Genomic DNA, 27,993 nt, shown 5'->3' with positions numbered 1-27,993 from the left:
GGTGGAGAATCCAAATGCTTAGCCTCCCTGGGCCTGTGTCCCTTTCTGGGAAGCCAGCTGAGCAGAGCCCGCCCCACAGCAGTTCCCCATATCCTGAGTGGCAGCACCTGCCAAGTCCACGTGACCTGTCCAGGTTTTTCGTTGCAAAATTAGAATGAAAATACATTTCTCACTTGTGGATAGGAGAGTATTAATATTAAAATATGACAGTTACATTTTTAAAAGGGACCTTAGCTCAAGTTTCAGTGAGCTCTTGGCTAAAAGTGCATTTTCCTGGCTTGTCACATCCTGGCTAGGTCTGTGTTGTTACACATGGAGCCATGAGGGAAGGAGTGATATTTCAGTATTAATTGTAATCCACATATTTATTTTTTCCACAAGGTTCAGGTGTTGAATTTTGCTCAGACAACCAGAACTTTTGGACAAGGACATATTGTCCGTATTGATAGCAGAGTTGTTCCCCCATTTCTCTGACACACAGAGAAGAAAGGGAGCCACTGAGGCCCCCCTGTTTTCATTCTCCCAAAATTGTTAACTTAGAAAAGTGTGAAGAGCTAGCAGTGATATCTCCCAGTTTGTTCTGCTTGCCAGCTGCTAAGTCCCATGTAAGCCTCATACTGTTTTCATGAAGGGAAGTGAAATAGTTTATTGGGAAGAGGGGCTTTGGCATGTCTAAGTCTCATCTTTGGTTTTTTTTAATTTAATTTTTTTTAACCACAAAGTTAGTTTTCTTTTCCCATCTCTTTTCCTGGGATAAGTTCTGGCTGGGGTGAGGCCCTGCCTTTCTGATGCTTGTGTTCTAGGCCCCTCGCGAGATTTGCTCTTTTGAATGTTAATAGATGGACCCGTTTAGAATTGGTCATGGATCAGTAGAAAGGGGTGGGCAGGTCCCGAGTTTCCTCCTAAGGAGACTGATGGTTAGATCAGCCTGACTTAACACTGAGGAGTTGTTTGTTATTAGTCATAGAGCTAACAAACCCAGGCCCATGGATAAAATTTCAGGAAGGGAAATTTTAAAATGGAAAACGGCTTTCAGGTCTACCTCCCAACTGTTCCTCATCCTTCCCAACCCGCACCCTGTTGTTGTTGGTGTTTTCAGAGATGTTTATGAGAAAAGGGGGGCAGTGATAAAGACAGTCTACTACTTTAGCTGCGCTCAGAAGCCTCGTTGTTGAAAAGAGGAAGAAATTTATCATTTCTCTCAATATTTCTACAAGAAGGAGACTCCACTCATCTCCCCAGGAAAGGGGGTGTTAGGACAGACACTGCTCTCTGCCTGCCTGATGATATGGAGGGGAACTGACCAACTGAAAGGCGGGTGACTGGTCCGTCACTGCTCTCCTCTTTGTCGGGCCCCTGGGCCACATGGGCGCACACCTGTGGGCCCTGCGGAGAGGCAGGCCGTGGGTTGGCGGTGGAAGGCAAGCCTGGGCCTCAGCTCCAGGTCCTGTTCTTCAGCATGCGTCACGGGCAGCCCTTCACTTTGGGATGTCGGGCCCTCGCTCAGCCGTTCAGAAAGCTGACATTGGGCTCTTGCATCTTGGAGCGTGACGCCATCTGTGCAAACCCCCGGGAAGGTGGGCGAACCTCACAGTGAATGGCTCTTGACCGATTTTGCTTGGATGCTTCCCGGGTGCTTCAAACTCAGTGTGTCCTGAAGTGGGCTCCCCTTCCCACCTGCTTCTCCTGCAGTTCCTGTCACGGGGTGTGGCCTCAGTGCTCTTGGGGTACCCCAGCCTGCTATCCTGGGTGTCGGAGCCAGGGAGGCCCCCTGAGCCTCCTTTCTCGCCACCCCTGTGCAGGTCCCCTCTAGTTGGCTGCATCCTGCCTGTCACCCAGCTCACAGCCGGGATGTCACTTTTGCCTGAGTCTTGGTGACCTGCAAGGCCGGCTGCTCCTCTCTGTAGTCCTTATTCCCCTGAAGCCTGTTTGCCCGCTCATTTCTCTGCCTCTCCTGCTAGACTGCAAGGTCTGGGGCTTGTTCACCCTTGAATACCGGTGTGAATACAGGGCCTGCCTGTCTTGGCTGTTGGACAAATATTTCATAAGTGAGTAACACTCAGGCCCAAGAGTGCTGGAGGCTGTATAGCATAGGCCTCTATAGGGCCTGGGTTCAGATTCTGCTATTTGTGTGATCTTAGGTGAGTTCCTTACCTTCTGGATCCTCAGTTTCGTCCCTATTTCCCTAGGACTGTGATGATGAAATGCAATAATCTGTGCAAAAACACCCAGAGTAACGTGTGACACATAGCAAGTGTTCAGTGGTTCATAGTACACATGTATTAATAACAACAATAGTACAGTTACCTTGATGGAAAGGAGAAGGCTGTAAGAAAAACTTGGAGTTAGGAATCAGGCATGTTGAGTGCTTGCAGTGTGGGTTTTGAAGAGGCAGGGTGTTGGTTGGGCACCACGGATTCCAGCACGGGCAGTGGAAGTGCAGGAGCAGACAGGCCTACTCTGGGAAAGAGTGGACAGGGAGGGAAAAATGGAGCAGGAGAACCCAAAACAGAACCTTGAAAAACTGCACATGTGAGGGATAAGAGGAGCCAGAACAGGAAGAGAGAATGATTCCAAGCGGACTGCAGCTTGTCAGATGCCAGGGACAGGAGCTTTACAAACGTAGCCAAGCGTGCTGAGCTGGGCTGCTGGTCTCTGAAGACTAGAGGCAGCTGGAACGGGCAGGGAGGAGTAGGGTCAGAGGAAGGAAGAAGCCAGCCCCCGCAAGAGCTTGGAGAGGGCTGGGTTAGCAATGAAGCGGGTGCGCTCAGGCCGTAGTAGGTTGTGTGCTGCAGTGTGTGTTTCTGTGATGCAGATTAGTTTGTGGGTCAACAGAGGACCGATAATGTGGAGGTCACGTTGGTTCACATGTTAACGTTTTGCATCACTGGCTAATAGTGGCTGAAAGCCAAGGACTCTACCAGCGCTAAATGTAGCAAGCCCGGGAGATAGGAAGCTGCGCGAGCTGCCCCCGCTTCCTGGGCTCTGCCGCTGGGCTGTGTGGTCCCGCTATCTCGTAGGCCTTTGCGGACATTCCTCCCTGGTCTTTGTGCTTCTACTCATGGAGTCCGTACCACGCAGCCAGAATCCCTCTGTTTACTCCTTCCATCACACTTACCCCCTCACCTTTTTTTAAGGTAAAGAGTCATATCTACTAGAGTGTTCCTTTATCAGAAATTTAATATTTAAAAAACTGGCAGTGATTTTTAGTATAATGGTTTTGTTAGTGCTCAGGTTGAAATTTTAACTTCTTTCCCCACCTTATTTTTCTGATAAGCCTTATTATTTTTAGTTTATACTTTCAAAGCATTAGTTTTTAGCACTACATGCATCCAGTTATAGGAGACATTCCCATGACTCCTTTTCCTAAGATTGAGCAATGCTGGGAGTGGGGATGGGAGGGGATAGCAGGGTCTACAGAAGGTTTTCTCAAGGATCCGCAGACCTGACCGTCCTTGGCTGTTTCCCCTTAGTAACTATTTTCCTAAGCCCTCTTCATTACATATTTAGGTGGTTATGTTTTTGCATTTGTTTCCTCCCTGTGATCTTTTGCTACAGTCTGAACAAACGTCTGAAGCCGAGTTACATCCCCAGCTGAGCAGAGCCCCCTCCCAAGCTGCGGAAAGTAGTCCAACAAAGAAGGTAAGGCTGGCGTGAGGGTGTTACTGTGATGGCCTTGTTGACCCCTTCTCCGGGCTGCTTGCCTCTGTTAGCAGATACACCGTTTTAAAGTTTTCACGCCCTGACATGAATGTTTATGATCCAGATTTCCTAGAATCTGGGTTCTTTGTGACGATTAGGGTCCTGATGATTCCTGGGCTCCACCTTGACGTCTCTGACAGTTTGTACTTCCCTCTTCAACCTCCCAGCTAAATATGGCAGCCTTGCTTATGGCAAGACCAAGAGGTGCAGTGGGGAGGGCCAGATGCCCTTAGCAGAGCCCAGCACCCTGCTAAGCCTTGAGGAGTGCCCTGGGGGCTCCCCTTCCTAGTCTTTGTGCCACAGTCTCTCCTTGCCCACCCATGTCACCAGGTCCCAGGGCATTGGCTTACTCACTCACCATGCTTGCCATTCATCTTCTCCCCCTCCCCTCTCCTTCCCCATTTTCTCAGGTCCTTCTCCCATCACAGAGTGTGGGCCTGGGCCTGGGAGCACAGGTGAGACAGGGCCTCCAAGGAAGCAGGCCAGCTGCCTCCTTTCAGAAGACAGTGGCTTGTCAGCCTGGCTTGACGTAGGAGCTGGGGGTAGGAGAATGATGAGCATGTGACAAAGACCTCTACAAACTTTAAAACTTAGAACATAGTCCCAAAAGCCCCAAAGTGAGGCAAGAGTGAATTTTCTCTTCAATAAGGAAAGGGCTTGTGGTGTGAGATGCACACAGCATTTAAAAAGGAAAGGAGGGGAACTTCCCTGGTGGCACAGTGGTTAAGAATCCACCTGCCAGTGCAGGGGACACGGGTCTGGGAAGATCCCACATGCCGTGGAGCGACTAAGCCCACGTGCCACAACTACTGAGCCTGTACTCTAGAGCCCCCTGAGCCACAACTATTGAGCCTGCACATCACAGCTACTGAAGCCCACGTGCCTAGAGCCCGTGCTCTGCAACAAGAGAAGCCACCATAATGAGAAGCCCGTGCACCGCAACAAAGAGTAGCCCCCGCTTGCCGCAACTAGAGAAAGCCCGTGCTCAGCAATGAAGACCCAACACAGCCAAAAATAAATTTAAAAAAAAAAAAAGGAGGGGAGGGAGAGAGGGCATCTGAGTCCTCTGTCCTTCAAGGTGACAAAAGAGGTAATAGGTTGCAAGCATGAAAAGAAAAGCAAAAGAAAGAAGGAGAGGCCCCTGGAATCTGATGCCTGGGTCCCTCCAGGTTTCACCAAGCCATGAATCAGCCACGTGTCCTCGGGTGTGGAGTCTGAATAGAGCACACGACTGACCTTGAGGACAGGCCGAGAGGAACATGGTTGCACTGACACGATGGGTGGCAATTAAGTATTTAACTTTTTTTTTTTAAAATCCACAGGACATACCGTATTCTCAGCCCCCATCAAAGCCCATCCGTAGGAAATTCCGACCTGAAAATCAAGCTACAGAAAATCAAGAGCCTTCTACCACTGCAGGCGGGCCAGCTTCTGTAGCAACTGTGAAACCCCATCCAGCAGTCCAAAAGTAAGTAGAATGGATAAATGAGCGCAAGGTTGGAAACTTCATTTTAAATCTGCATATACATATGTAAATGTAAACTTCGTTTACACTCATCCCCTGTGGACAGGTATGATTTTAATGGCTATAGTCTTACTTCACTCATTTCTATGATGGGATTACAGTCTCCCAGTCACGTAGAAAGAGGCGTTCTAAGTGATAGGACTTAACTTGACCCAAGGGGTGAGCAAGTCCCAGGCTGGGGTGTGTTTGGGGTTGATTTGATTTCCTTCCCCTCCTCCCTCCTCTTCCTTTCTTTCCCACCCCTCTTCCTTGCTCTGGCCTATGTTTTCCTGGGAAGAAGACAGCAGTATAAACGGCACTTTCCCTCTTTGCCTGTCTTATCTCATGTCCCCCTGGTACATGTGGCCAGCTTCAAGACCCTCAGACCCGACATTGAGTAGATGTGGTGTGTGATTCCTTTCCATCCCCATGAAGAGATTCTGTTGTTGAGCATCTCAGCACAGAATGGTCACATGCAGAGCTACTAAGATATCTATATGATCAGCTGGATGGAGGGTGGAGACACCTGTGGACATGGCCAGGGACCAAGAAAACTATCGCCTGGACAAACCATCCTTCTCCAGAAGGCTTTGGCTTTAAGAAGAGCCATCAGTTGCCTCGGTGAAATTGAGTGAGGTGTCCAGGGCAGAAACCTGGTGCTGCGCATGGCTTCAAGGGAGCCTGACTAGACACTCACACAGATGCTTGGGATACGTCATGACACCGCTCCAGGGACCTTGCAGGTCTCAGGGGCTACTGTGGAGTTTCTTCTGCTTACACTGTTACGGGGAGAAAAGCAACAGGTTCTGTGGGTGCAGCTTGCCTTTGAAGCCAATCCCCATTCTGAATCTCTGCAGCACTCTTCTTCAGGTGATGGCTTTTGCTTTGTGTTTTACCAGATGGACAGTTTCCTGGTGGTATTAGTACATAAAGGAAGTATATTTTGTCCTTAATGGTCACTGAGAGCTTTGGCCATCTTCCAGCCACCTCCCAGCCTAGAGGATGGATCTCCATCAGAGACATAGACAGTTAAACTTTCTTCCATGTTCTTGCCAGCTTTCCACTGTAATCTGCACTTCACATCAATGCTAGTCACTCAGTGGTGGCTACAACATCCTCCAAAGTGGATGGCAGGGCCACTGGTGGAGTTCATGCAGAGATCTTTCTCTTTTCTTCGTCTTTTTTAGAAAAACTTTGTTTAGATACATCTCACAGAGCATACAATTCAGTCTTTTAAGTGTACACTTCAGTGGTTTTTAGTATATTGATGGAGTTGTGCAGTCAGCATAACAGTTTAATTTTAGAACATTTTCATCACCCCAAAAAGAGATTCCATGCCCATGAGCAGTCACTTTCCACTCTCCCCTCCCCCACACCCCAGGCAGCCACCGTCTACTTTCTGTCATTATAAATTTGCCCACTCTGGCCATTTCACTTAAATGGAATCATACAACATATGGTCTTTTGTGACTGGCTTCTTTCACTTAGCATCATGTTTTTAAGTTTCCTCCACGTTGTGCAACGTCAGAACTGAATGTTTTAAGTTGCTGAGTAACGTTCCACTGTGTGGATGGACCGCATTTTCCTCATCCATGCAGCAGCTCTGGGCGTGTGGGTTGTTGCCACTTCTCAGCTAATAAGAATAATGATGCTGTGAATATTTGTGTGCAAAGTTTTGTGTGAACTTAGGTTTTTATTTGTCTTGAGTATTCATACCTAGGAGTGGAATTGCTGGGTCACATGGTAACTCTACGTTTAACAGCTTAAGGACCTGCCAAACTGTTTTCCACAGTGATTGTAGCATTTTACAATCCTGCCAGTCAAGTATGAAGGTTCCAAATTTTCCTCTTCCTTACCAACACTTGTTATTTGATTTTTAGGGTTTTTATCATAGCTGTCTTAGTGGGTGTGAAGTGGTATCTCATTGTGGTTTTGATTTTTATTTCCTTAATGAATAGTGATGTTGAGCATCTTTTCATGTGCTTATGAGCCATGTGTGTAACTTCTTTGGAGAAATGTCTACTCACATTTTTTTGCCCATTTTTACTTGGATTATTTATCTTTCTATTTTTGAGTTATGAGTTCTTTCTAAACTCTGGATACAAGTCCCTTGTCAGATATATGCTTTGCACATATTTTCTCCTATTCTGTGTGTTGTCTTTTCACTTTTTTGATGGTGCTGTTTGCAGCGCAGTATTTTTAAGTTTGATCAAGTCTGATTTATCTAATTTTTTTCTTTTCTCACTTGTGCTTTTGGTGTCATATCTAAGAAACCATTGCCCAAATCAAGTTCATGACGATTTGTTCCTCTGTTCACATGTAAAAGCTTTATAGTTTTGGTGCTTACATTGAGCCCTGTGGTCTATTTTGAATTCATTTTTGTGTATAGTATGAAGGGGTCCAGCTTCATTCTTTTGCATATGGAGTCCCAGTTGTCCCAGCAGCATTTGTTGAAAGGAGATATTTTCTTTTATCTGCCTGTTCAGTCACTGCCCCTCACCATGACTCTTTCACTAGTTAGGTGAGCACAAGGGGTCAGGCTGAGAGAGGCTAGCACCCACCAGCAATGCAAATAGTGCTATACATGGCAGGGAGCTAAGCAAGCTTCGGGGTCAGGTGACTGTATAACACTCATGTCCGGTCCCAGACCAGTTTATTTTGGAGTGATAAGGAGCAACTTAGCATTCATAATTTTGTAAGAGCCAGAGAGAGGACAGCCAGACACATGATGGTCAGTCTGTGTAGCCCTTTCTCAACTAGGGCTCTGGGAGAGAATTCAGCTCTGATGTTCTTAGACATCCATTGTATATAGTAAGTTAATTTCTCTCCAAGGCATTTAGAGTGGTTGTTACTATATACCATCTTTGGGAAAATTGAGAAAAAAAGTCACAAATCAAGTTGCAAAATGGTCATCAGCCTTTGGGGAAATTAACATTAGAACTGACCTATTAATAAGAAACAAGTTCTGCGTCAGATATCATCATTGTCTATTCCATTTTTGGGAGAGGAACTAATAAAATATTCTCTCCAAGTGAGCTGCTGAGTCCAGGTTATAAGTAATAAACAGCTCTCAGATTGTGTCATCATTAATGAGCTGCCCATAAGGACAGAAGTGGGTTTTTCTTAGAAATAATCTGGCTTGATTGTTTTTTTCCCCATATCTTATGTATCTGCTAAAGATGGATTTTGGGAAAATAAAATTGTTTGAACAGTTTAGAACTAAAGGATGTTGTGTGGTAGTACTGTGATTGAACCTGTGCCAGCCTCTGTGGCCATTGCTTTTCTCCGGAACCCCAGGAGGTGTCCTGGGCTGCCCCAGGACATTCCAAGGAGCTTGCGTGGCAGCGTCTGCTTGCCTGCATGACGTTCTCAGTGTGGTTGGGATTCTGTTTCCCTTCCCTCCTCATGTTTGGCAACACTGGAATATCTGTAGTGTTGATGATTGGCATCTCTAATGAAAACCTACCATTTCCAAGAAGAGAAAAGGCAATATAAACTCACTTCTTTAGAAGCTGTACTCAGAATTCCGTGGGAGAAATCAAGATACCTCAGTTTATATTCCTTCAAACATTGGTTCAACTGCCTGAACAAAAACCAGGAAATAACATAGAAATAACTTGGAGATAATATAGAAATTGACTTTTCTTATGTAAAAGTCTGAGTTGGTGAGTGGTCCAGAAGTGTACTTGTCCAGAACCCCAGGTACCTTCTGTTGTCTTGTTTTAGATCCCTGTGAGGGTTTCCTTTCTGCATAGGGTTGGAGATGGCTCACCTCTAACATGTTCATGTTCTGGGTCCCAGGAAGGGGGAAGGAACAAATGGAGAGAAAACAGATTACTTTTTAGGGCATGACTCAGAAGTGGCATACATCACTTCTCTCAGATCCCTTTCACCCAGACTTAGTCCTATGGCCTTACCTACTTGCAAGGGAGACACAAAAATGTAGTTTCTAGTTGCATGGCCGTGTGCCTAGCTCAAACTGAGGAGGAGATGCTACCGAAAACAGGAAGGCACGAGAATAGGATTGGAGGACAGTCTGCCACAGAACCTTCAGTGGATGAGTCTCACAGTGTGCAGTTCCAAACTGAGAGATCTCCTGACGCACAACAGCAGTCAGCAAAATAAACACCTCACTGTTACTTCCTTATCTTCCTCCATGGAAATCAGGCCAGTAAGAGCCCAGCCTGGAACAGTGAGTAACAAAGGAGAACCCGGAGAGACAAACTCTAGAGGCAAGTCTTAAAAGGTGAGGCAAGTTCGATGTGTTTGCTGAACCCTTGAGAGGTTTTGGGGGCCAGATCCTGTCTTTGCGTTATTTAGGGCTTATTTGGTTGCAAAACATAAAGAGCAATTTGAGCTAGCAAAACCATGTTCCTTATTATAAGAATACAGGGGTGACTCATGGAAACCAGGGGCAAGCATGGATTGGGGGAGAGGACTGTGTGTGGCTCTCCTTCTGATTCTTCTCTCTTTTTTGTCATTTTTATCTGTGAAGACTTCTCAACCACTTTCAGCTCCAGATATTACATTCTCACTGTGGAAGGCCCAGGCTAAACCAAACTCTTAACTGGGACCCACATCCCTGGGAGAGAGAATCTGGTCAGCTTAGCACAGTCCAGCATCTGTTCAAGTGTGAAAACAGAGCTGAGTGTTTCATAAGACAAATAGGACTGTCTGCCTGGGGCCCATCCCTGAGGAGGAGGGGGAAGGGGATGGAGACAGTTCCCAGAGAAGGGGAAACTGATATAAGCTGGCACACTTAGCCTGGTAGTTGTTTAAGTAGGGGCATCCAGTTCTGATCAACACGTTTTCATAAAATCTTTTATTTTCTAATAATTATAGATTCATAGAAAATTCAAAAATAGTGCAAAGAAGTCCTGTGTATCTTTCACCTAGTTTCTCTCAATGATTACATTTTACCTAACTATAGTATAATATCAAAACCAGGAAATTGACATTGGGAGTGTGTGTGTATATATATATATAGTTCTATGCCATTTTATCACATGTGTATGTCTTATAACTACCACTGTAATCAATATACAGGAGTCACCCCTACCCCATCCTTTTCTCCATCCTTACCCGTGGTAACTACTAATCAGTTTCCCATCTCTGTAACTTTGTCATTTCCCAAATGTTATGTACATAGAATCACACAGTATGTGACCTTTTGAGTTTGGCTTGTTTTCACTTGGCATAATGCCCTTGACATCTATCCAAGTTGTTGTGTAAATCAATACTGTGAAGCAGTATTCTATGCTATGGCTGTACCACAGTCTGTTTAGCCATTCACCTATTGAGAGACATTTTGTTTGTGTCTAGTTGTCGAGTATTACAAATGAAGCTGCTGTGAGCATCTGTTCTTGTATATACATAAGTTTTCATTTCTCTGAGATAAATGTTCAGGAGTGTGATTGTTGGGTTGTGTGCTAAGTGTATATTTAGTTTTAAAGAAACCACCAAATTGTTTTCCAAAATAGCTGTACCATTTTATCTTCCCACCAGCAGTGTATGAGATTCAGAGTCTCCAAATCCTCACCAGCATTTGGTATTCTCACTATTTTTTTAATTTAGCTGTTCTAATAGCCGTGTAGTGCTATTCCACTGTGGTATTAATTTGCATTTCCCTAATAGCTAAAACATCTTTCCATGTGTGTATTTGCCATCATGTGTCCTCTTTGGTGACATCTCTTCCTCTCCTTTGTCCATTTTCTAATTGAATTGTTTTTTTTAAAATTATTTATTTATTTATTTGGCTGCACTGAGTGTTAGTTGTGGCATGCGGGATCTTTGTTGCTGTATGCAGGATCTTCAGTTGTGGCATGTGGGGTCTTTGGTTGCGACATGTGGGATCTTTAGGTTGTGGCATGCGGGATCTAGTTCCCTGACCAGGGATCGAACCCTTGCCCCCTGCATTGGGAGCGCAGAGTCTTAGCCAGTGGACCACCAGGGAAGTCCCCTGAATTGTTTTTTAATGTTGAGTTTTGACAGTTCTTTATATATTCTAAATACACATCAGTTGTTAGATCTGTGGTTTGCAAATGTTTTCTCTCAGTCTGTGGCTTGTCTTTTCATCCTCTTCAGAGCCTTATGCAGAGCAAAAGTTTAACAATTTTAATGAAGTCCAGCTTACTCATTTCTTTTCCTTGTATGGATTGTGCTTTTCTTGTCACATCTAAAATCTCTTCACCAAGCTCTAGGTCCTGAAGATTTTCTCTTACATTTCTTTTAAAAGTGTTATAATTTTATACTTTACATTTAAGTTGGTGATCCATTTTGTGTTAATTTCTATATAAGATGTGAGATTTGGGTCAAGATTCATGTTTTTGGCCTGTGGATATCAAATTGCTTCAGCACTTTCATTGAAAAGGCTGTTCTTTCTCCATTGACTTAGTTTTGCATGTCTGTCAAAAATAAGTTGGCTGTACCAGTGAGTCTATTTCTGGGTTCTTTATTCTGTTCCATTGATCTATGTGTCTTTCCCTCTGCCAATACCACAGTCTTGATTACTATCTTCATTACTTCATCACTTGATACTATAGTTATATAATAAGTCTTCTGTTTTTCCCACTTATTATTTTTCAAAAGTGTTTAGCTATTCTAATTCCTTTGACTTTCCATTTAATTTTAGAGTAATTTTGTCTTGAGCTACAAAAATCTTGCTGGGTTTTCTATAGGAATTACGTTAAACTTTTATGTCATTCTGGGGAGAGTTGACATCTTTACTATGTTGAGTTTTCCAATCCATGGACATATATTTCTCCATTTATTTAGATCCTGTGTTATTTTTTTCATCACCATTGTGTAGTTTTCAGCCTGTAAATTTTGTATATGTTGTGATATATCTAAGAATTTCAGTTTGAGACTTTATAAATGAAATTGTATCTTTGATTTTGATTTCCAGTGTTCATTGTTAGTGTATCAAAATACTATTGATTTTTGTAAGTTAATTTTCTATCTTGCAAACTCACTTCTATCCTTACTGAAATCACTTGTTAGCTCTAGGAGTTTTTTTTATAGATTCCTTGGAATTTTCTACATGAACTGTCGTGTCATCTGCAAACAGGGACATTTCATTTCTTTCTTTTCAACATGTGTAGCTTTTGTTTCCTTTTCTTATATTATTGGACTGGCTAGGACTTCCAGCACTATGTTGAAAATAGTGATGAGAGTACAAATTCTTGCCTTGTTCCTAAGCTTAGGGGGGAACCATTCAGTTTTTCATTAAGTTTGATGTTAGCTATAATTATCAAGTTGAGGAAGTTCACCTCTTAATAGTTTTCTGAGAGTTTTTTTTTTTTATCATAAATTGCTACTGAGTTTTATCGGGTGCTTTTTCTACATCAGTTGATATGATCATGTGATTTTTTTCTTTCACCTGTTAAGATGGTGAATTATATTGTTTTTTGAATATTGAATGAGCCTTGCATCCCTGGAATAAACTGCTCTTGATCATGATATATAATTCTTTTTTATATTGCTGAATTCTATTTGCTAACATTTTATTAAAGATTTTACATCTGTATTCGGGAGGGATATTGTGTCTAATTTCTGTCTTGCTAGGCTGCCCCTTTCCAAGTCCTTTAGCTAGAGAGAGCAGAATTTTGGGGAAGCTTTTAATTGTCTGCTCTCATTGGCATTTCTGGGATACAAGAAGTGAAAAAGAAAACCCAGGGAATTCATGGCTATTGTTTCCCTGGGTACCGAGTTCCCTAGCTGGTTTGCCTTCTTCACTCAACTTTGCAGAGTTATATTATTCTATATATTATGTCCAGGGTTTTAACTGTATTTAGTGGGAGTAATAGAGAGAATTGTGTCTACTCCGTCTTGTCCTGAAACCAGAAATCCAATCTATATCTTTAAAAAAATAGATTTCGAAGCCCCTTCCCTGCCTGTTTATGGGGGAAAAAGCTAATCTTTAAACTTGTTGGGGAAGGAGTATGCCTTCTACAGGTGGACAGAGTGGCTAGCGTAGTGTATACTCTCAGTGAATGGTCACCAGATCTCTGCAGTGGTCACAGTGCATTCTAGTTCAGTCTCTCTGGCCTAGAACCCATCTCCCAGTGGTTACAAATATGTTTGCTTTTCTAGGGGAACTTAGATTACCCTTTTGCTCTGAGCATTCAGCATTTCTTGCTGCGGGATATAAGGTTGTAGGTTCTGCAACCACATTGACAGTTTTGAGGGGGAAAGAGGGTGCTATGAAAAATTAGGGCCAGACAGGCACTGTAAGCAGAGGCTGTAATGGGCTGGGTGGGACATGTAGTGGCCTTAGTTATACTTGTGCTGTGAGTTTACTGTTGACTTCACTTGGGAAGACTGGTGTTAAACCATTTGTGTGTTTTTCTCAAGTGCCACAGATGTATATTGGTGTATGCACGTGCACACATGCTCTCACACGCAGACACTCTCAGGCATTCATGCCTAATAATAAATAAAAGAGAGGCATGCAGGCAGGCTGAGTTGATGTAGATTCTTGCTAAAGGGAATGCTCTTCTAATTTTTTCCTCAGACTTGTCCTTGGGGCCACCCGCAGGTCTTTTAAACGCCATTAATGGTTGCATAAAAAGGGCATTCCAGTTAATGTTGTTTGTCAGGAAGAAATACTTATTAAAATGTCTTTGGATAAATGGAACGAAAAGTGTTTGAAAAGGCCCTATTCACAGCTTTTCTTGAAGGTATAAAATGGAAAGTACTTCAGGTGTAAATAATTCATCCCGACAGATTTGTTTCCTTTGGTGTGTGCCTGCCTGCCTGCCTGCCTGTGTGAATATATGATTTTATTTTTGGAGCCCTGTGACGTTAGCCCCTTGTTAGTTTAGCACGCACGTCCCATGAATCAGACAGTTCTGACCCACAAGGATCCGGACCTCCAAATTCTATTTCACTGAACTGTTTGTACTTTTTTGTAGACAGTCTTCCAAACAGAAGAAGGCTATTCAAACTGCTATCCGCAAAAATAAAGAGGCAAATGCAGTGCTGGCCCGGTTGAACAGTGAACTCCAGCAGCAGCTCAAGGTAAGGAGCTTCCTGACTTTGGATTACCAGGCTTTGCGTCTGGTTGTTGAGTTTTGTTTTGACAAACACTGGCTGAGCATCTGGTTCCATTCCCGTTGGTAAGACTTACTCTTTGTTCTCAAACTCCTTTTGGAAGGCAGAGAGTTGCTGTATTTAAGTTTCATGGGTTGGTTCTTGTATGCTTAGAGGAAGACTCATAACTTTAATATGCAGGCTGCGTATTGTTTGCTAGTTAAAAAGACAGAGAAGTGTTTACAAAGGCTCTTTGAAGCATTCTTTATTGTCCAAAGCTTCTGGGTAAACCCCTACTTTGTTTAGATCCTCCATGAATGAAAGAGGGTGGCCCTGATCCTCTTGAAGGCTAACCCCTCCCCTGATATCTTGGAAGTGGTTCCATATCACCTTCTCAAGGACATCACCCCTGTCCTTATCGCCTGTTTCTCTTCCCCACTAATCTTCCCTGTGTTAGTTCCCCAGGGCTGCCCTAACAAAGTGCTACAAACTTGGTGGCTTAAAATAACAGCAACTTATTCTCGCCCAGCTCTGGAGGCTAGAAGTCTGAATCACAGTGTCATCAGAGCTATGCTATCTCTGAAGGCTCTGGGGGGAATTCTTCCTTTCTTCTTCCCAGTTTCTGGTGGTGGCTGGCAGTCCTTGGCATTCCTTGGCTGGTAGATGCATCACTCCAATTTCTGTCTCCACTGTCACGTGGTATTTTCACTGTGTTTCTCTGTGACTATGTCCAAATTCCTCTTTTTATCGTGCTCTCTTCTTATAAGATACCAGTCACTGGGTTAGGGCCCACCCTAATCTAGCACAATCTCATTTTTAACTAGATTATATCTGCAAAGACCGTATTTCCATATAAGGTCACATTTACAGGTACTGGGGATTAGGAGTTAAACGTGTCTTTTCAGAGCACCTGGGACATCCCCTGATTCTCTGCTGGATCATTGCCACCCACACATAAACATGCTCTAGTGTTGTCCAGTGTGTTGATGCCACATCCTCCTTCAGCTGCTACTCCGTCTCTCTGGTCTCCTTCACAGCCAAGTTTCTTAAGAGTTGTTTTCATTTACCGTCTCTGCTTCCTCACCAACAGTTTTCTCTCCCTCCACTTCACGGTGGCTTTCACTCTCCTCCACTCACACCCATCTTCCAGCCAAATTCAATGGGCCTGTTTTAATATTATTTGGATTTTCAGAAAAATCTATGCCACTGACCATTCCTTCCTCTGAAATGTCTTTTCTAACTGGTTTGGGGGATATCATACTTTCCTTATTGTCCTTCTACTTCACTGGTGATTCCTCTTTAGCAGTCTCTGCTGTCTCTTCCTTTCTTATTTTCTCTTTCGTAAACTACCCCTCCACCCTAATTTTTTCCTTTTTTTTGGCTGCACTGCATGGCTTGTGAGATCTCGGTTCCCCCGACCTGGGATTGAACCCAGGCCATGGCAGTGAAAGCACCGAGTCCTAACCACTAGGCAACCAGGGAACTCCCCCTAATATTTTATTATGAACATTTTCAAGCATACAAGAAAGTTGAAAGAATTGTACAGTAAATGCTTTCATAGCCACCGTTTTGGTTCTCCCGTTCTCATCTCACTATACGTGTTTTATCACATATCTGTCTGTTTTTCTATCCCTCTTATCTATCCTTCAGTCCATCTTATTTTTAACTTGTTTTCAAGTAAATTGTAGACATCGGTATGTGTCCCCAAAATATTTTAACATGCACATCATTAACTAGAGTTCAATATTTTTACAAGTTTTTCTCATGGTGTAAAATTTCCATACAATGGGTGTACACTTGCTGACTTTTTAACAAATGCATATACTTACGGATCCCAACCCTCTATCAAGATACAGCACATTACCATCTCCCCGGAAAGCTTCCTCATGTTCCTTCTCAGTGAATTTGTGCCCCACTCGCATAGAGGTAACCACTGTCCTAAACTTCTTATGCCATACTGTTGCCTATTCTGTAACTTTATTTAAATGGTGTTCTTTTACATGTACTTTGGTAGAAAGCTTCTTTCACATAGTATTAATGTTTTTGAGATTCATTTTCATTGTTGTTTGTCTCAGTAACCTGTTCCTTTTTATTTCTGAGTGGTATTCTATTGAGTGAATATGCTGCCATTTGGTTATCAATTCTCCTATTAATGGACACCTGAGATGATTCTATTCAGAATTTGCGATTTTGAATAAAACTGCATTCTTGGATAAGTCTTTGTGTGGGAATATGTTCTCATTTCTCTTGGGTAAATTTCTAGGATTAGGATTACTAGGTTATATGGTAATTGTGTGTGATTAGTTTTAATAGAAACTGCTAGAGCTTTTCCCAGAGTGGCTGTAGCATTTAGTACTCCCACCACTGCTGTGTGAGAGTTCTGGTTGTTCCCCATCCTAACAACACTTGGTGTTATTCTTTTAATTTTTAGCTAGTCCTGTGGTGAGGTAGTTTTTATTTTACATCTGCTTAGCACTTTTCTGTGTGATTATTTACTTTTCATATATTTTATGAAGTGTCTTTTCCAAATATTTGGCCATTTAAAAATCATTTTCAGCCTTTTTTTGTGGAGTTGTAGATAGATGCTTTTTATATTATCTTGGTTACTGGTCCTTTGTCAAGATATATATTTTATGAATATTTTCTTCCAGTCTTTGCTTTGCCTATTAATTTTCTTAACTGTACCTTTTCATAAACAGAAGTTTTTAATTTTTGATAAAGTCTGATTTATCATTTTTTCCTGTTATGGTTATTAACTTTCTTTCTGTATAAGGAAACTTTGCCTACATCTAAATTATGAAGATATTCTCCTATGTTTTCTTCTAAAGGCTTTATAACTTTTACATTTAGATCTATGATACATTTGTTTTTTTGAAACCACTTTATTGAGATATGATTGTACATAACTCAGTAAAGCTGTCAATATTTAATGTATGCAACATGATGAGTTTGGAGATAATTATACATCCATGAATCCATCACAATTTATGTCATAAAACTGCCCATCACCTCTAAAAATGTCCTCTTGCCCTCATTATTATTATTTTTTATTGAAATATAGTTGTACAATGTTATATAAGTTATAGGTATACAATACAGTGATTCATGATTTTTAAAGGCTATACTCTATTTATAGTCATTATAAAATATTGGCTATATTCCCTGTGTTGCACATTATATCCTTGTAGCTTATTTTATACCTATTAGTTTGTACCTCTCCATCCCCTACCCCTATAATGCCCCTTTCCCCTTTCCTCTCCCCACTGGTAACCATTAGTTTGTTCTTTATATCTGTGAGTCTGCTTCCTTTTTGTTATATTCACTAGTTTGTTGAATTATTTTTAGATTCCACATATAAGTGAGATCATACAGTATTTGTCTTTCTCTGTCTGACTTATTTCACTCAGCATAATGCCCCAAGTCCATCCATCTTGCTGCAAATGACACAGCTTCATTCTTTATCACTCACATAATTATCATTTCTTTTATCTGGTGAGAACATTTAAGATTTACTTTCTTAGCAATTTTTAAGTATATAATACAGTATTATTAACTACAGTCACCATGTTGTACGTTAGATCCCCAGATCCCCATTTCTTGCTCCCTCCTCCCCTCAGCCCATGGCAACCACCATTATACTCTGTTTCTATGAATTTGGCCTTTTTAGATTGCACATATAAGTGATATCATATGGTATTTGCCTTTCTCTGTCTGACTTACTTCACTTAACATAGTGCGCACAAGGTCCATGTCACAGATGGCAGAATTTCCTTTTTTCTTACGGCTGAATAATATTCTGTTGTATGTATGTACCACATCTTTCTTATCCATTCTTCTGTAGATGGAAACTTAAGTTGTTTCCATATCTTAGCTATTGTACATAATGCTGCAGTGAACGTGGGAGTGTGCATATCCCTTTGTGATCCTGATTTGATTTCCTTTGGATACCCAGAAGTGGGATTGCTAGATCATATGATGGTTCTTTTTTTAATTTTGAGAAAGCTCCATACTCTTTTCTATAGTTGCTGGATCAATCTACATTCCAGCCAACATTGCACAAGCATTCTGTTTTCTCCATATCCTTGCCAACACTTATCTCTTATCATTTTGATGATAGCCATTCTAACAGATGTGAGGTGATATCTCATTGTGATTTTGATTTGTATTTCCCTGATGATTAGTGATGTTGAGCACATTTTCATATAGCTGTTGGCCATTTTTTTAGAATGTTGTGTTCCTGTTTTTATTTGTTTCAAGATATTTTTTTGATTTCCCTTTTGATTTCTTCTCTGACTTATTGGTTGTTCAGAAATGTTTTGTTTAATTTCCACATATTTCCGAATTTTCTAGTTTTCCTCCTGTTACTGATTTCTAGTTTAATAGCTTTGCAGTTGGAAAAGGTACTTGGTATGATTTTGATATTCTTAAATCTGCTAAGACTTATCTTGTAACCTATCATATGATATATCCTTGAGTATTTCATGTGTGCTTGAGAAGAATATGTATTCTGCTTCTGGTGGATGGAATGTGCTGTATATGTCTGTTAGGTCCATTTGGTCTAAAGTATAGTTCAAGTCCAACATTTCCTTGTTGATTTTCTGTCTGGATGATATACCCACTATTGAAAGTGAGGTACTGAAGTCCCCTACTGTTATTGTATTGTTGTCTATTTCTTCCTTCAGATCTTTTAGTATTTGCTTAATATATTTAGGTGCTCCGATGTTGGCTGCATATATATTTACAATTGTTATATTTTCTTTATGAATTAATCCCTTTAACATTATATGATGACATTCTTTGTCTCTTGTTACAGTTTTTGGCCTAAAGTCTATTTTGTCTGGTAAAAGAATAGCTACCCCTGTTCTCTTTTGGTATCTATTTGCATGGAATAGCTTTTTCATCCCTTCATTCTTTAACTATGTGCAACTGTAAAACTGAAGTGAGCCTCTTGTAGGTGGCATATAGTTCGGTCTTGTTTTTTTTTTTTTAATCCATCCTGCTGCTCTGTGCCTTTGGGTTGGAGAATTTAATTCATTTACATTTAAAGTAAGCATTGATAGGTAAGGATTCACTAATACCATGTTACTGTTTTCTGACTGCCTTTGTGAATTGATGATTTTCCATAATGGTGTGCTTTGATCGTCTTCTCTTTATCTTTTGTGAATCTACTGTAGGTTTTTGTATTTGCTTTGTTGTTATCATGAGGCTTACATAAAACTTCTTGTAGATATAATAGTCTATTATATGTGGATAACAATTTAACTTTGTGTATAAAAACTCTACCCTTTTACTCCCCCCTTTTTGTTTTTGATGTCATAATTTACTTCTTTTCATATTTTGTATTATCAACAAGTTATTGTAGCTATAGTTATTTTTAATACTCTTTTCCTTTAACCTTTATACTAGGTTTAAGTGGTTAACACACTACCATATTACAGTATTAGAGTATTCTGAATTTGACTATATACTTACCTTTACCCCAATATATTGTATGTTTTCATGTTACTAATCAGTATCCTTTCATTTGGCTTGAAGAACTCCTTTCTACATTTCTTGTAAGGCAGGTCTAATGGTGATAAACTCCCTCAGCTTTTGTTTGTCTGGGAAAGTCTTTATCTCTCCTTCATTTCTGAAGGATAACTTTGCTGAATAGAGTATTCTTGGTTGGCAGTTTTTTTTTCTTTTAGCACTTTGGATTATCATTCCACTCTCTCAAAGGTGCCTGCTGAGAAACTCACTGATAGCCTTATGAGAGGTCTCTTTTAAGTTACAAGCTTCTTTTCTCTTGCTGCTTTTAAGATTTTTCTCTTTGTCTTTGATTTTTGACAAGTCTATTATAATGAGTCTTAAAGAGGAACTCTTAAGTTGAGTTTGTTTGATGACCTGTGAGCTTCATGAGCTTAGATATCCATATTTCTCCCCAGATTTGGGGAAGTTCTCAGCCATTATTCCTTCAAATAAGCTTTCTGCCCTCTTCTCTTTCTCTTCAACTTCAGGAACTCTAATAATGCACAAATTATTTCTTTTGATGACATCCTATAGATCAGGTACTTTTCTTCACTCTTTTAAATTCTTTTTTTTTTTTTTGGTTGTTTTCCTCAGACTGGATAGTTTCAAAATCCCTGTCTTCTGTATCAGATTCTTTCTTCTGCTTGATCCATTCTGATGTTGATATTCTCTATTATATTGTTAATTTCATTCATTGTATTCTTCAGCTCCAGAATTTCTGTGTGGTTCTTTTTTATGATTTCTATCTCTTTGTTAAACTTCTCATTTGATTCATGTATTGTAGTTTTCCTGATTTAATTGACTTGTCTTTCTGTGTTTTCTTGCAGCACATTGAGTTTCCTCGAAATAGCCATTTAAAATTCTTTATTGGGTAAATTATAGATCTCCATGTCTTTGGGACTGATTACTGGAAGACTATTGTAATTCTTTGGTGGTGTCATGTTTCCTTGAAGTTTTGTGTTGCTGTCTTCACATTTGAAGTAGCAGTCACCTCCTCCAGTCTTTACTAACTGCCTTCAGGAGAGAAATACTTTCTATCAGCACTGTTAGAGATTCTGAGAATTTTTCATATCTTCTATGGATGCACTTTCTCAACATTTCTGTTTCCTTCTTGTAGCAGAATTCTTAAGCTTGTATGCCTTATTCTGATCCTGCAAAACACCAGGCCAAGTCCTGACAGCCTCCCTTTTGTTTTGCCAAAGATAGCACTACAGCTTAAATTTCTGGTCTCCCATGGTGCACAGATTTGAGCCGGCAAGGCTTTCTGCATGTGCTCACTCACTTGTGCTGCTGCCATCAGGAATGTGAACTAGGAGCTGGCCACAGGTTGGTGGTGGGTCTAAGGCCCATACAGTGCTGAGAGTGCCTCATGGCCAGTTGGAGGGTCCCCAGAGGCTTATGGGTGGGCTTCTTGATGGAGTCCCATGACACATTTAGTAGGATCCATGTTCCTTTAATCCCCTTTGAGAGTCCTATCTGCCACTCTCCCAGCCTCTTTCCCCTCCTCACCCCTGGTCATGCAGTTCACAATTTAGTACTCTGGATGGGGTGAGAGAGGAAGGAGCCTCTTTGACAGTGTCCCACACAGCTGAGGAAACTGGGGGCTCACATATGCACTCTTCCTTCCCCCATGGGAAAATCATGGGCCAAGATCTTTTTTAGTCCTAAGCTGTGCTGCCTTAGGGAAAGGTGATGTGAGTAGTCAAACAGTTCTTCTTACCCTCCCCAGTGCATCCAGACTTGTATTATTTTTCTCTAACATTATGCTGGAACTTCTCTGCTTGAAACTTGGACTTCCACAAAGGCTCTTTCATCTGTGGGTGATTGTCTAAAACAGTGTTTTCCAGGGTCTCCTGGAGTATGGCCAAGAGGGGCTAGAGCTGCTTCACGGGCCCCTGCTGGGTTTGGAGCCGGAACTGAGGTCTTTGTGCCTATTATATGACACATGGCAGGATGAGACTCCTCCTGTGTCCTTTGGTATATGGTGCTGGATCCCATATCTCCCACAAAGGCACTTTGTCTGTGAATGGATGCTAAATTGTTGTTGGCAGGGGGACATGGATGAGGGATGTCTTATTCAGCCATGCTGCTGACATCACTCCTGTTAGTTCTATTTTTAATTTTTTAAATGAACTTCCATAGTGTTTTCCATAGTGTTTTCCATAGTGGCTGTATCAGTATCTGTGATCCATTTTGAATTAAGTTTTATGTATGCTGTGAGCTTAGGGTCAAGGTTCATTTTTTCCCATATCAGTATCTCATTAATCTAGCACTATTTGTAGAAAAGAGTTTCTTTTCCTCCTTGGATTACTCTGGTACCTTTGTCAAAAATCTAATGACTGTATAAGTGTGATTTATTTATGGGTTCTTATTCCATTCTATTAACCTATTTGTCGATCTTTATACTGGTACTACACAGTCTTGATTTCTGTAAGTTTCAAAATCAGGTAGTATAAATTTTTCAGGATTCTCTCTGTAATTGTTTAGACTTTAGAAAACATTCCTCTCAGTGGTTCTGAGTGTCTAAATATTGTGTATCTTTTGTTAAGTTTATTCCCATTTTTTTTGGTGACACTATTGCAAATTGAATTGTTTCTTAAAATTTCATTTTCTAATTGAGTTTATGATGGTCACAGAACATAAGGTCACACAGAAAGCAATGAATATCATTATATTCCTATATACAAGAAATGAGCAACTGGTCACAGAAATTTGAAAAACAATACCATCTACAGTAGCTTGCCCCCTCCCCCAAATGAAATACTTAAGTATAAATTCATCAGAAAATACAGGCTCTATATACTGAAAACTACAAAATGCTGCTAAAAGAAATCCAAGAAGATCTAAATACATGGAAAGACATATGCTGTTTGTGGATTGAAAGACTCAACATAGTAGTGATACTATTTTTCTCCAAAGTGATCTGTAGATTCATTGCAACCAATCAAAATCCCAGCAGGATGTTTTGTAGATATTGACCAGATAATCCCATAATTTATATTTAAGGGCCAAGGAACTAGAATAGCTAAAACAAATTTGAAAAAGAAGAACAAAGGTGGAGGAATCACTTTTAGTATCAAGCTTCAGTAATCAAGACAGTGTGGGATTGATAATAGATCAGTGGAACAGGATTCAGAGTCCTAAAGTAGACCACGTGAATATCGGCATTTGATTCTTGACAAAGGTACGAAATCAATTCATTGAGGAGAGGATGGTCTTTTCAGCAATTTATTTTATAACAATTGGTCAGCCATCTGTAAAAAAGTGAACCTTGATTGAAAATGTCACTCCTGATATAAAGGTCGTAGGTGCAAATGTAAAACATAAAGGTATAATACCTGTAGGAGAAAACATAGGAAAAAGTTTTTGTGACCTGGGGTTAGAAATGATGCCAAAAGCATAATCTATAACAGAAAAAAAAATCAATAAATTGGACTTTATCAAAATTAAAAACTTTTACTCTGCCAAAAACACTGTCAAGAGAATTAAACAGACAAGCTAAAGACGGGGAGAAAATATTTGCAGCCCACGTATTTGACAAAGGACTGGTGTCCAGATTATATAAAGAACTCTCAAAACTCAGTAATAAGAACTCTCAAAACTCAACCAGCTCAATTTTAAAATGGGCAAAGGACTTGAATAGACAGTTCACCAAAGAGGATATAAGGATGGCAAATAAACATGTGAGAAGATATTCATTATTGTTAGCCATTAGGCAAATGCAAATTGAAACCATGATCACAGACCACTATACACAGTGACAGCATCAAGTGCTGGCAGCTGGAAGCCTCATGAATTGGTGGTGAGAATGCCTAATGGTACCCCACTCTGAAAAATCTTTTGGCAGTTTCTTATGAAGTTATATATATACTTAACCATGTGATCCAGCAGTTCCACTCCTGGGTATCAACCTTAGTGAAATGAAGTTATGTTCACTCAAAAACCTGTACACAAATATTCATAGCAGTTTTATGTGATAGCCGAAACCTGGAAACAACTCAAATGTCCTTTGAAGGTTGAATGGATAAACTGAGTGCAATGAAATAGTACTCAGCACACAAAAGAGTTTGTTCATTTTTTTTTGTTCTCTGTTTCTTTTTGATGGCATCCTATTCTTATTTCATTGTTGTAATATCTTCTCTTAATGGTAGTTTTTCTTCTTCCTCAATACTTGCTTTTTAACTTTGTTGTATATACTTCTCATTAGATACTTTCCTTCAATATCCGATGTCCTTCTCTGCTTATATTTAGGAGGAGGAAGAGAATGCAGATTGCAAGTTCATAGCCTGTTGTGGGGCTTGTCAACTTTGAGCTTCATTCTCCCCCAGTTTGGCTGAGCTGTAGAGTTGGGGAACCCCCAAAGACAGTGTCACTGGCTCTTTCCTCTTGGTCTGGTTGGAGTCCTCAGGGAGGAGACTCTCATGGTCTCCTGCATGGAGGGAAGACCTGGTTTAGGTCTAATTACTTCAAAGTCAGCTTGAAGCAGACTTCTAAGCAACACTTATTTAAGCCAGTTCTCTTCCCCTCTTTCACTCCCACTTTCATAGGTATCTGGTGCTGCCAATTTGAGTCTTTCAGGGATTCTTCTATGTAAAATCAGATTTGTTCTTGTTTTATCCCCATGCTTATTTAGCTTGCAATTCACTTTTCTTTACTTGATCTGTAGAAGTGAAAAAGTTCTAGGTCTAGCAAACAGAAGTCTGAAGAATCATCAAGCAGAGGTCTAGCCTTGGCCTCTCAATCAGCTCCCAGACTAAGTCAGTTTACAGCTATAGAACCCTTGAATAAAAGGGCCATCTGCATCACCTTCAGGAAAGATACCATTCTCCAGCCAGAAGTTCATGTTGTTAATCTTTCTCTCAGCCTTTCCCAAAGGGCCTTGTGCCCATTTACCACTGTGACTGTGCATTGTGGAAAAGAGACTCAACAGATTTGGGGGGGATTACTGGACACGGGCTCTGAACTGACACTCATTCCAGGAGACCCAAAATATCAATATGATCCACCAACCAGTTAGAGTAGGAGCTTATGGAAGTCAGGTGATCGGTGGAGTTGTAGCTCAGGTCCATCTCACAGTGGGTCCAGTTTATCCCTGAATCCACCCTGTGGTTATTTTCTCCAGTTCCATAATGTATAATTCAGCAACTGGGAGAATCCCCACATTTATTTTTCTTGGATTCGCTAACTCATTCACCATTCATCGTTTTGTCTTCCAGCTTACCAGTTTTATTCCTATCATCTCTTCCCTTTTGTCTTGCCTGTCCTTGTGTGTCTATGACCAATTAAAAAAATTGATTTAGTAGCGTTTCCGTAGGGAATGAGTTTGGTACATATGTTCAGTTGCATCTTTAGCTGCAACCTCCATCTATATGATTTTGCTGGGTGATGTTACATAATCCTATGGCTTTGAAGGCCATCCAACCTCATAAATTTGTCTCAAGCCCTGCTTCTCTTTCTTCTAAGCTCTAGACATGCATTTACAACTGCTTACTCAACTTTTCTCCTAATATATCTGATACACATTTCAGACGCTTCATTCCCAACCCTATCCTTGAAATGCCCATTTCTCATCCAGTCTTCTTGTTCTCAATTAATACCCCACTACCAGCCACCCACTTGCTCAATCCCAAACCCCCTTCCTTCTTTCCTACATCAGTTTCATCAGCATGTCCTGTTAGTCCTAGATTTAAATTATGTCCAGAATTCATCTCCTTCTCTCTGTCTTTATGGCTGCTACCTTGATCTTAGCCATTTTCATTTCTCATCTGGTTCCATGCAGTAACCTCCCACCTGCTCCCTGCTCCCACTCTTGTCCTGCTACAATCCATTGTCTACACAGTAGCCAGAGTGGAAATTCTGAATTCTAAATTAGGCTGCATGCCTTTCCTAATTCAAAGCCCTCATTGCTGTACCCCTACACTTTGGCATCCACACTCCTTACTCCTCCACAAGGTCCCTGCCTAGCTCTCTGACTTCAGCTCCTGCCAAGGTCTTCATTGGCCCCTCTGCTCTGGTCACACAGGCCTTTTGGTTCACCAGACACACCAAGCTTGTTCCCTCCTTTGGGGCCTTAGCTGTTGCCACTTTGTCTTCCTGAATATCCTTCACTTGCATCTTCACGTGGCTCACCTCTCACTTCATTCAAGTCTCTGCTCAGTAGCATCAGCTCTGAGAAAACTTCCCTGACCACTTTCTCCACCTTTCTCCCACCCTGACTGATTCTGCTTCAGAATGCCTCTCTGTGTCCCCTTCTCTCCCTGCCAATATGTCTGCTTTAGGGCTCAAAGTGTGAATTCCCAAATAGCAGATTGCAGATCCTCTTTTGTACCTTTGGCCGAGAAGTCACACCTTCAGCTGTATTTTGTGCAGGAGCCTGGATGACACTCTGGTGGAAGGACAAAGTGCCCTTTCTCATCCCTCAGTCCTGATCTAGTATGGCGCTGGATTAGAAATAAAAGATTGCAACTAGAAACATAGTCCCGATCTCAGTGTTAGGAGTCTGCCTTTGCTTTTCTGCTGCCTTCCAATCAGTCTTTTTATTTTTAACATCATTCTGTGCCAGCCACTGATCCTGTTAAAACTGAGGGTGAGATTTAGGCGTGGGGGGCGGGGAGGGTTGGTCAATCAGTTTCATTACATCATCTTAAGAGAGGAGTTGAGACTACAAATTGTGAAGCCTCCTGTGTCTGGTCACCACCTTTAAATGTGATGCCTCCGGCTCCACCTGTCCTTGAGTCCTATGGCACTTAAATGCTTGTGGATCCAGTTAGAAAATTTCTATTTAATGTCTGATGAAGTAGGCATGAACCCAGGAAATGACCCCTCTCTTCTCTTTGTTTTGTACAACTCAGGAGGTTCATCAGGAACGAATTGCATTGGAAAACCAATTGGAACAACTTCGTCCAGTCACTGTATTGTGACCCCCAAGATTCAAGTAACAGTGGGTGACCTTTTCTGCCAAGATTTTTCCTTTGAATGTTTCAACACAACTGCCTGTCATAGATATCTGAGACTGTGTCCAAAGCTCTGAGCAGCGGAATAGAATCCATGTCACCTTTTCTCCTGTGCTTCACGTGTACGTTTTACTGTGGTGGAAAAAATACAACTGATTATCACACTTGAAATTGTAACTATCAGTGGCATTTAGCTCCCATTCTTAAGTACTTCCTCAAGGTGTTAGATGTTGCTCCTTACCAAAAACCAATCTTCTAGCAAATAAAAACAATTTAGAGCATTATTTATTTAAAGAATTTATGATTTGTACAAAACCTTGTAATCCAGTACCTTCAGGATGCTTGTTTTATTTTCCTATGTGTATCACATACAGTACATTGGTTTCCTGAATAATTGTGATTCCAACTGGATAGTCTTTGGCATGATGATAATAAAAACAAAAACTAGAAGAAAACAAAAGCATTAGCTTTAGACTGGCGCTGTGCCCTCCACCACTATATGCCAAAAATTGCTTCTCTAGTGCCATCTTGATATTATATCTAGCTATAAATAATACATAACTATTGTTTTCTATTGAATGGCAAAGACTTATTCCGTCTTTACACCTCTGTAAAGTAGTAGTTTTGTCCGTGATCTATTTAACTTGGCCCAGCTAGGCTGTCAACCCAGATGACTCAGCCCTTTCATGTAGATTTCTTGGGCAAGAGCAATCTGCCCTAACCACCTTGCCCAATCAAATTAAATAAATAGTTGCCAGATCTCTACTTTTATCCTGCATGCGTTAACGGATCTGTGAATGCATGAATTTGGCAACCACCCATCAAATGTGAAAGGCTGATGACACTGTTTGGAGTGATAACTATTTGTTGTTTGAACCCAGGTAGGTATTTAAACTAGGGAAGAAGGGGCAATGGTTGTTACCAGTAATCCAACAACCTCTGGTAGTTATTTTTCTCTTTGTTATTTTAACCTGGATCGTGAGTGTATTGGGTATGAAGAAATAATGAAAGAAAGCCGATCCTCACACTGGGTAGATTACTGTTTTGTTCTCTGTGAAGTATACCCTTGGGAAAGGATTGCTTTATGTGCAGTTCAGATGCGCCCAACCGACTCCAGTGTAAGTGATGTAAAACAGTGAGCTCAAATCACAGAAGCCAGTATTCTGTAGAAATTTACATAGCTGCTGCTTCTCCTGCAAGCTCAAGTTGAAAGTGGGAATTGACTGACCCTCCCAGGTATCGGGGCTCGCCAGCTTTAACATCACTTCAAAAGACTGATGGCAAGGCATTGTGGTC

At 41.2% G+C, this 27,993-nt stretch overlaps 1 protein-coding gene across 3 annotated transcripts in view; it reads left to right on the top strand.

The window, feature by feature from the left end:
* Nucleotides 1-27,479, top strand: part of REPS2 (RALBP1 associated Eps domain containing 2) — a 202,110-nt gene extending 174,631 nt beyond the window's left edge. For all 3 annotated transcript variants that reach the window (XM_057719142.1, XM_057719141.1, XM_057719140.1), the window contains 4 exons: nt 3,559-3,642; nt 5,025-5,170; nt 14,119-14,224; nt 26,596-27,479. In XM_057719142.1, the coding sequence (XP_057575125.1) occupies nt 3,559-3,642; nt 5,025-5,170; nt 14,119-14,224; nt 26,596-26,664 (405 nt within the window). In that variant the 3' untranslated portion in view covers nt 26,665-27,479. The remainder of the gene's footprint in view (nt 1-3,558; nt 3,643-5,024; nt 5,171-14,118; nt 14,225-26,595) is intronic.
* The last annotated feature ends 514 nt before the right edge of the window (nt 27,480-27,993 follow it).

Source organism: Hippopotamus amphibius, chromosome X (assembly GCF_030028045.1).
Source record: "Hippopotamus amphibius kiboko isolate mHipAmp2 chromosome X, mHipAmp2.hap2, whole genome shotgun sequence".
Classification (NCBI taxonomy): Eukaryota; Metazoa; Chordata; class Mammalia; order Artiodactyla; family Hippopotamidae; genus Hippopotamus; species Hippopotamus amphibius.
Note: the sequence above shows the minus strand (reverse complement) of the source record. Positions and strands in the feature narration are given on the sequence as shown.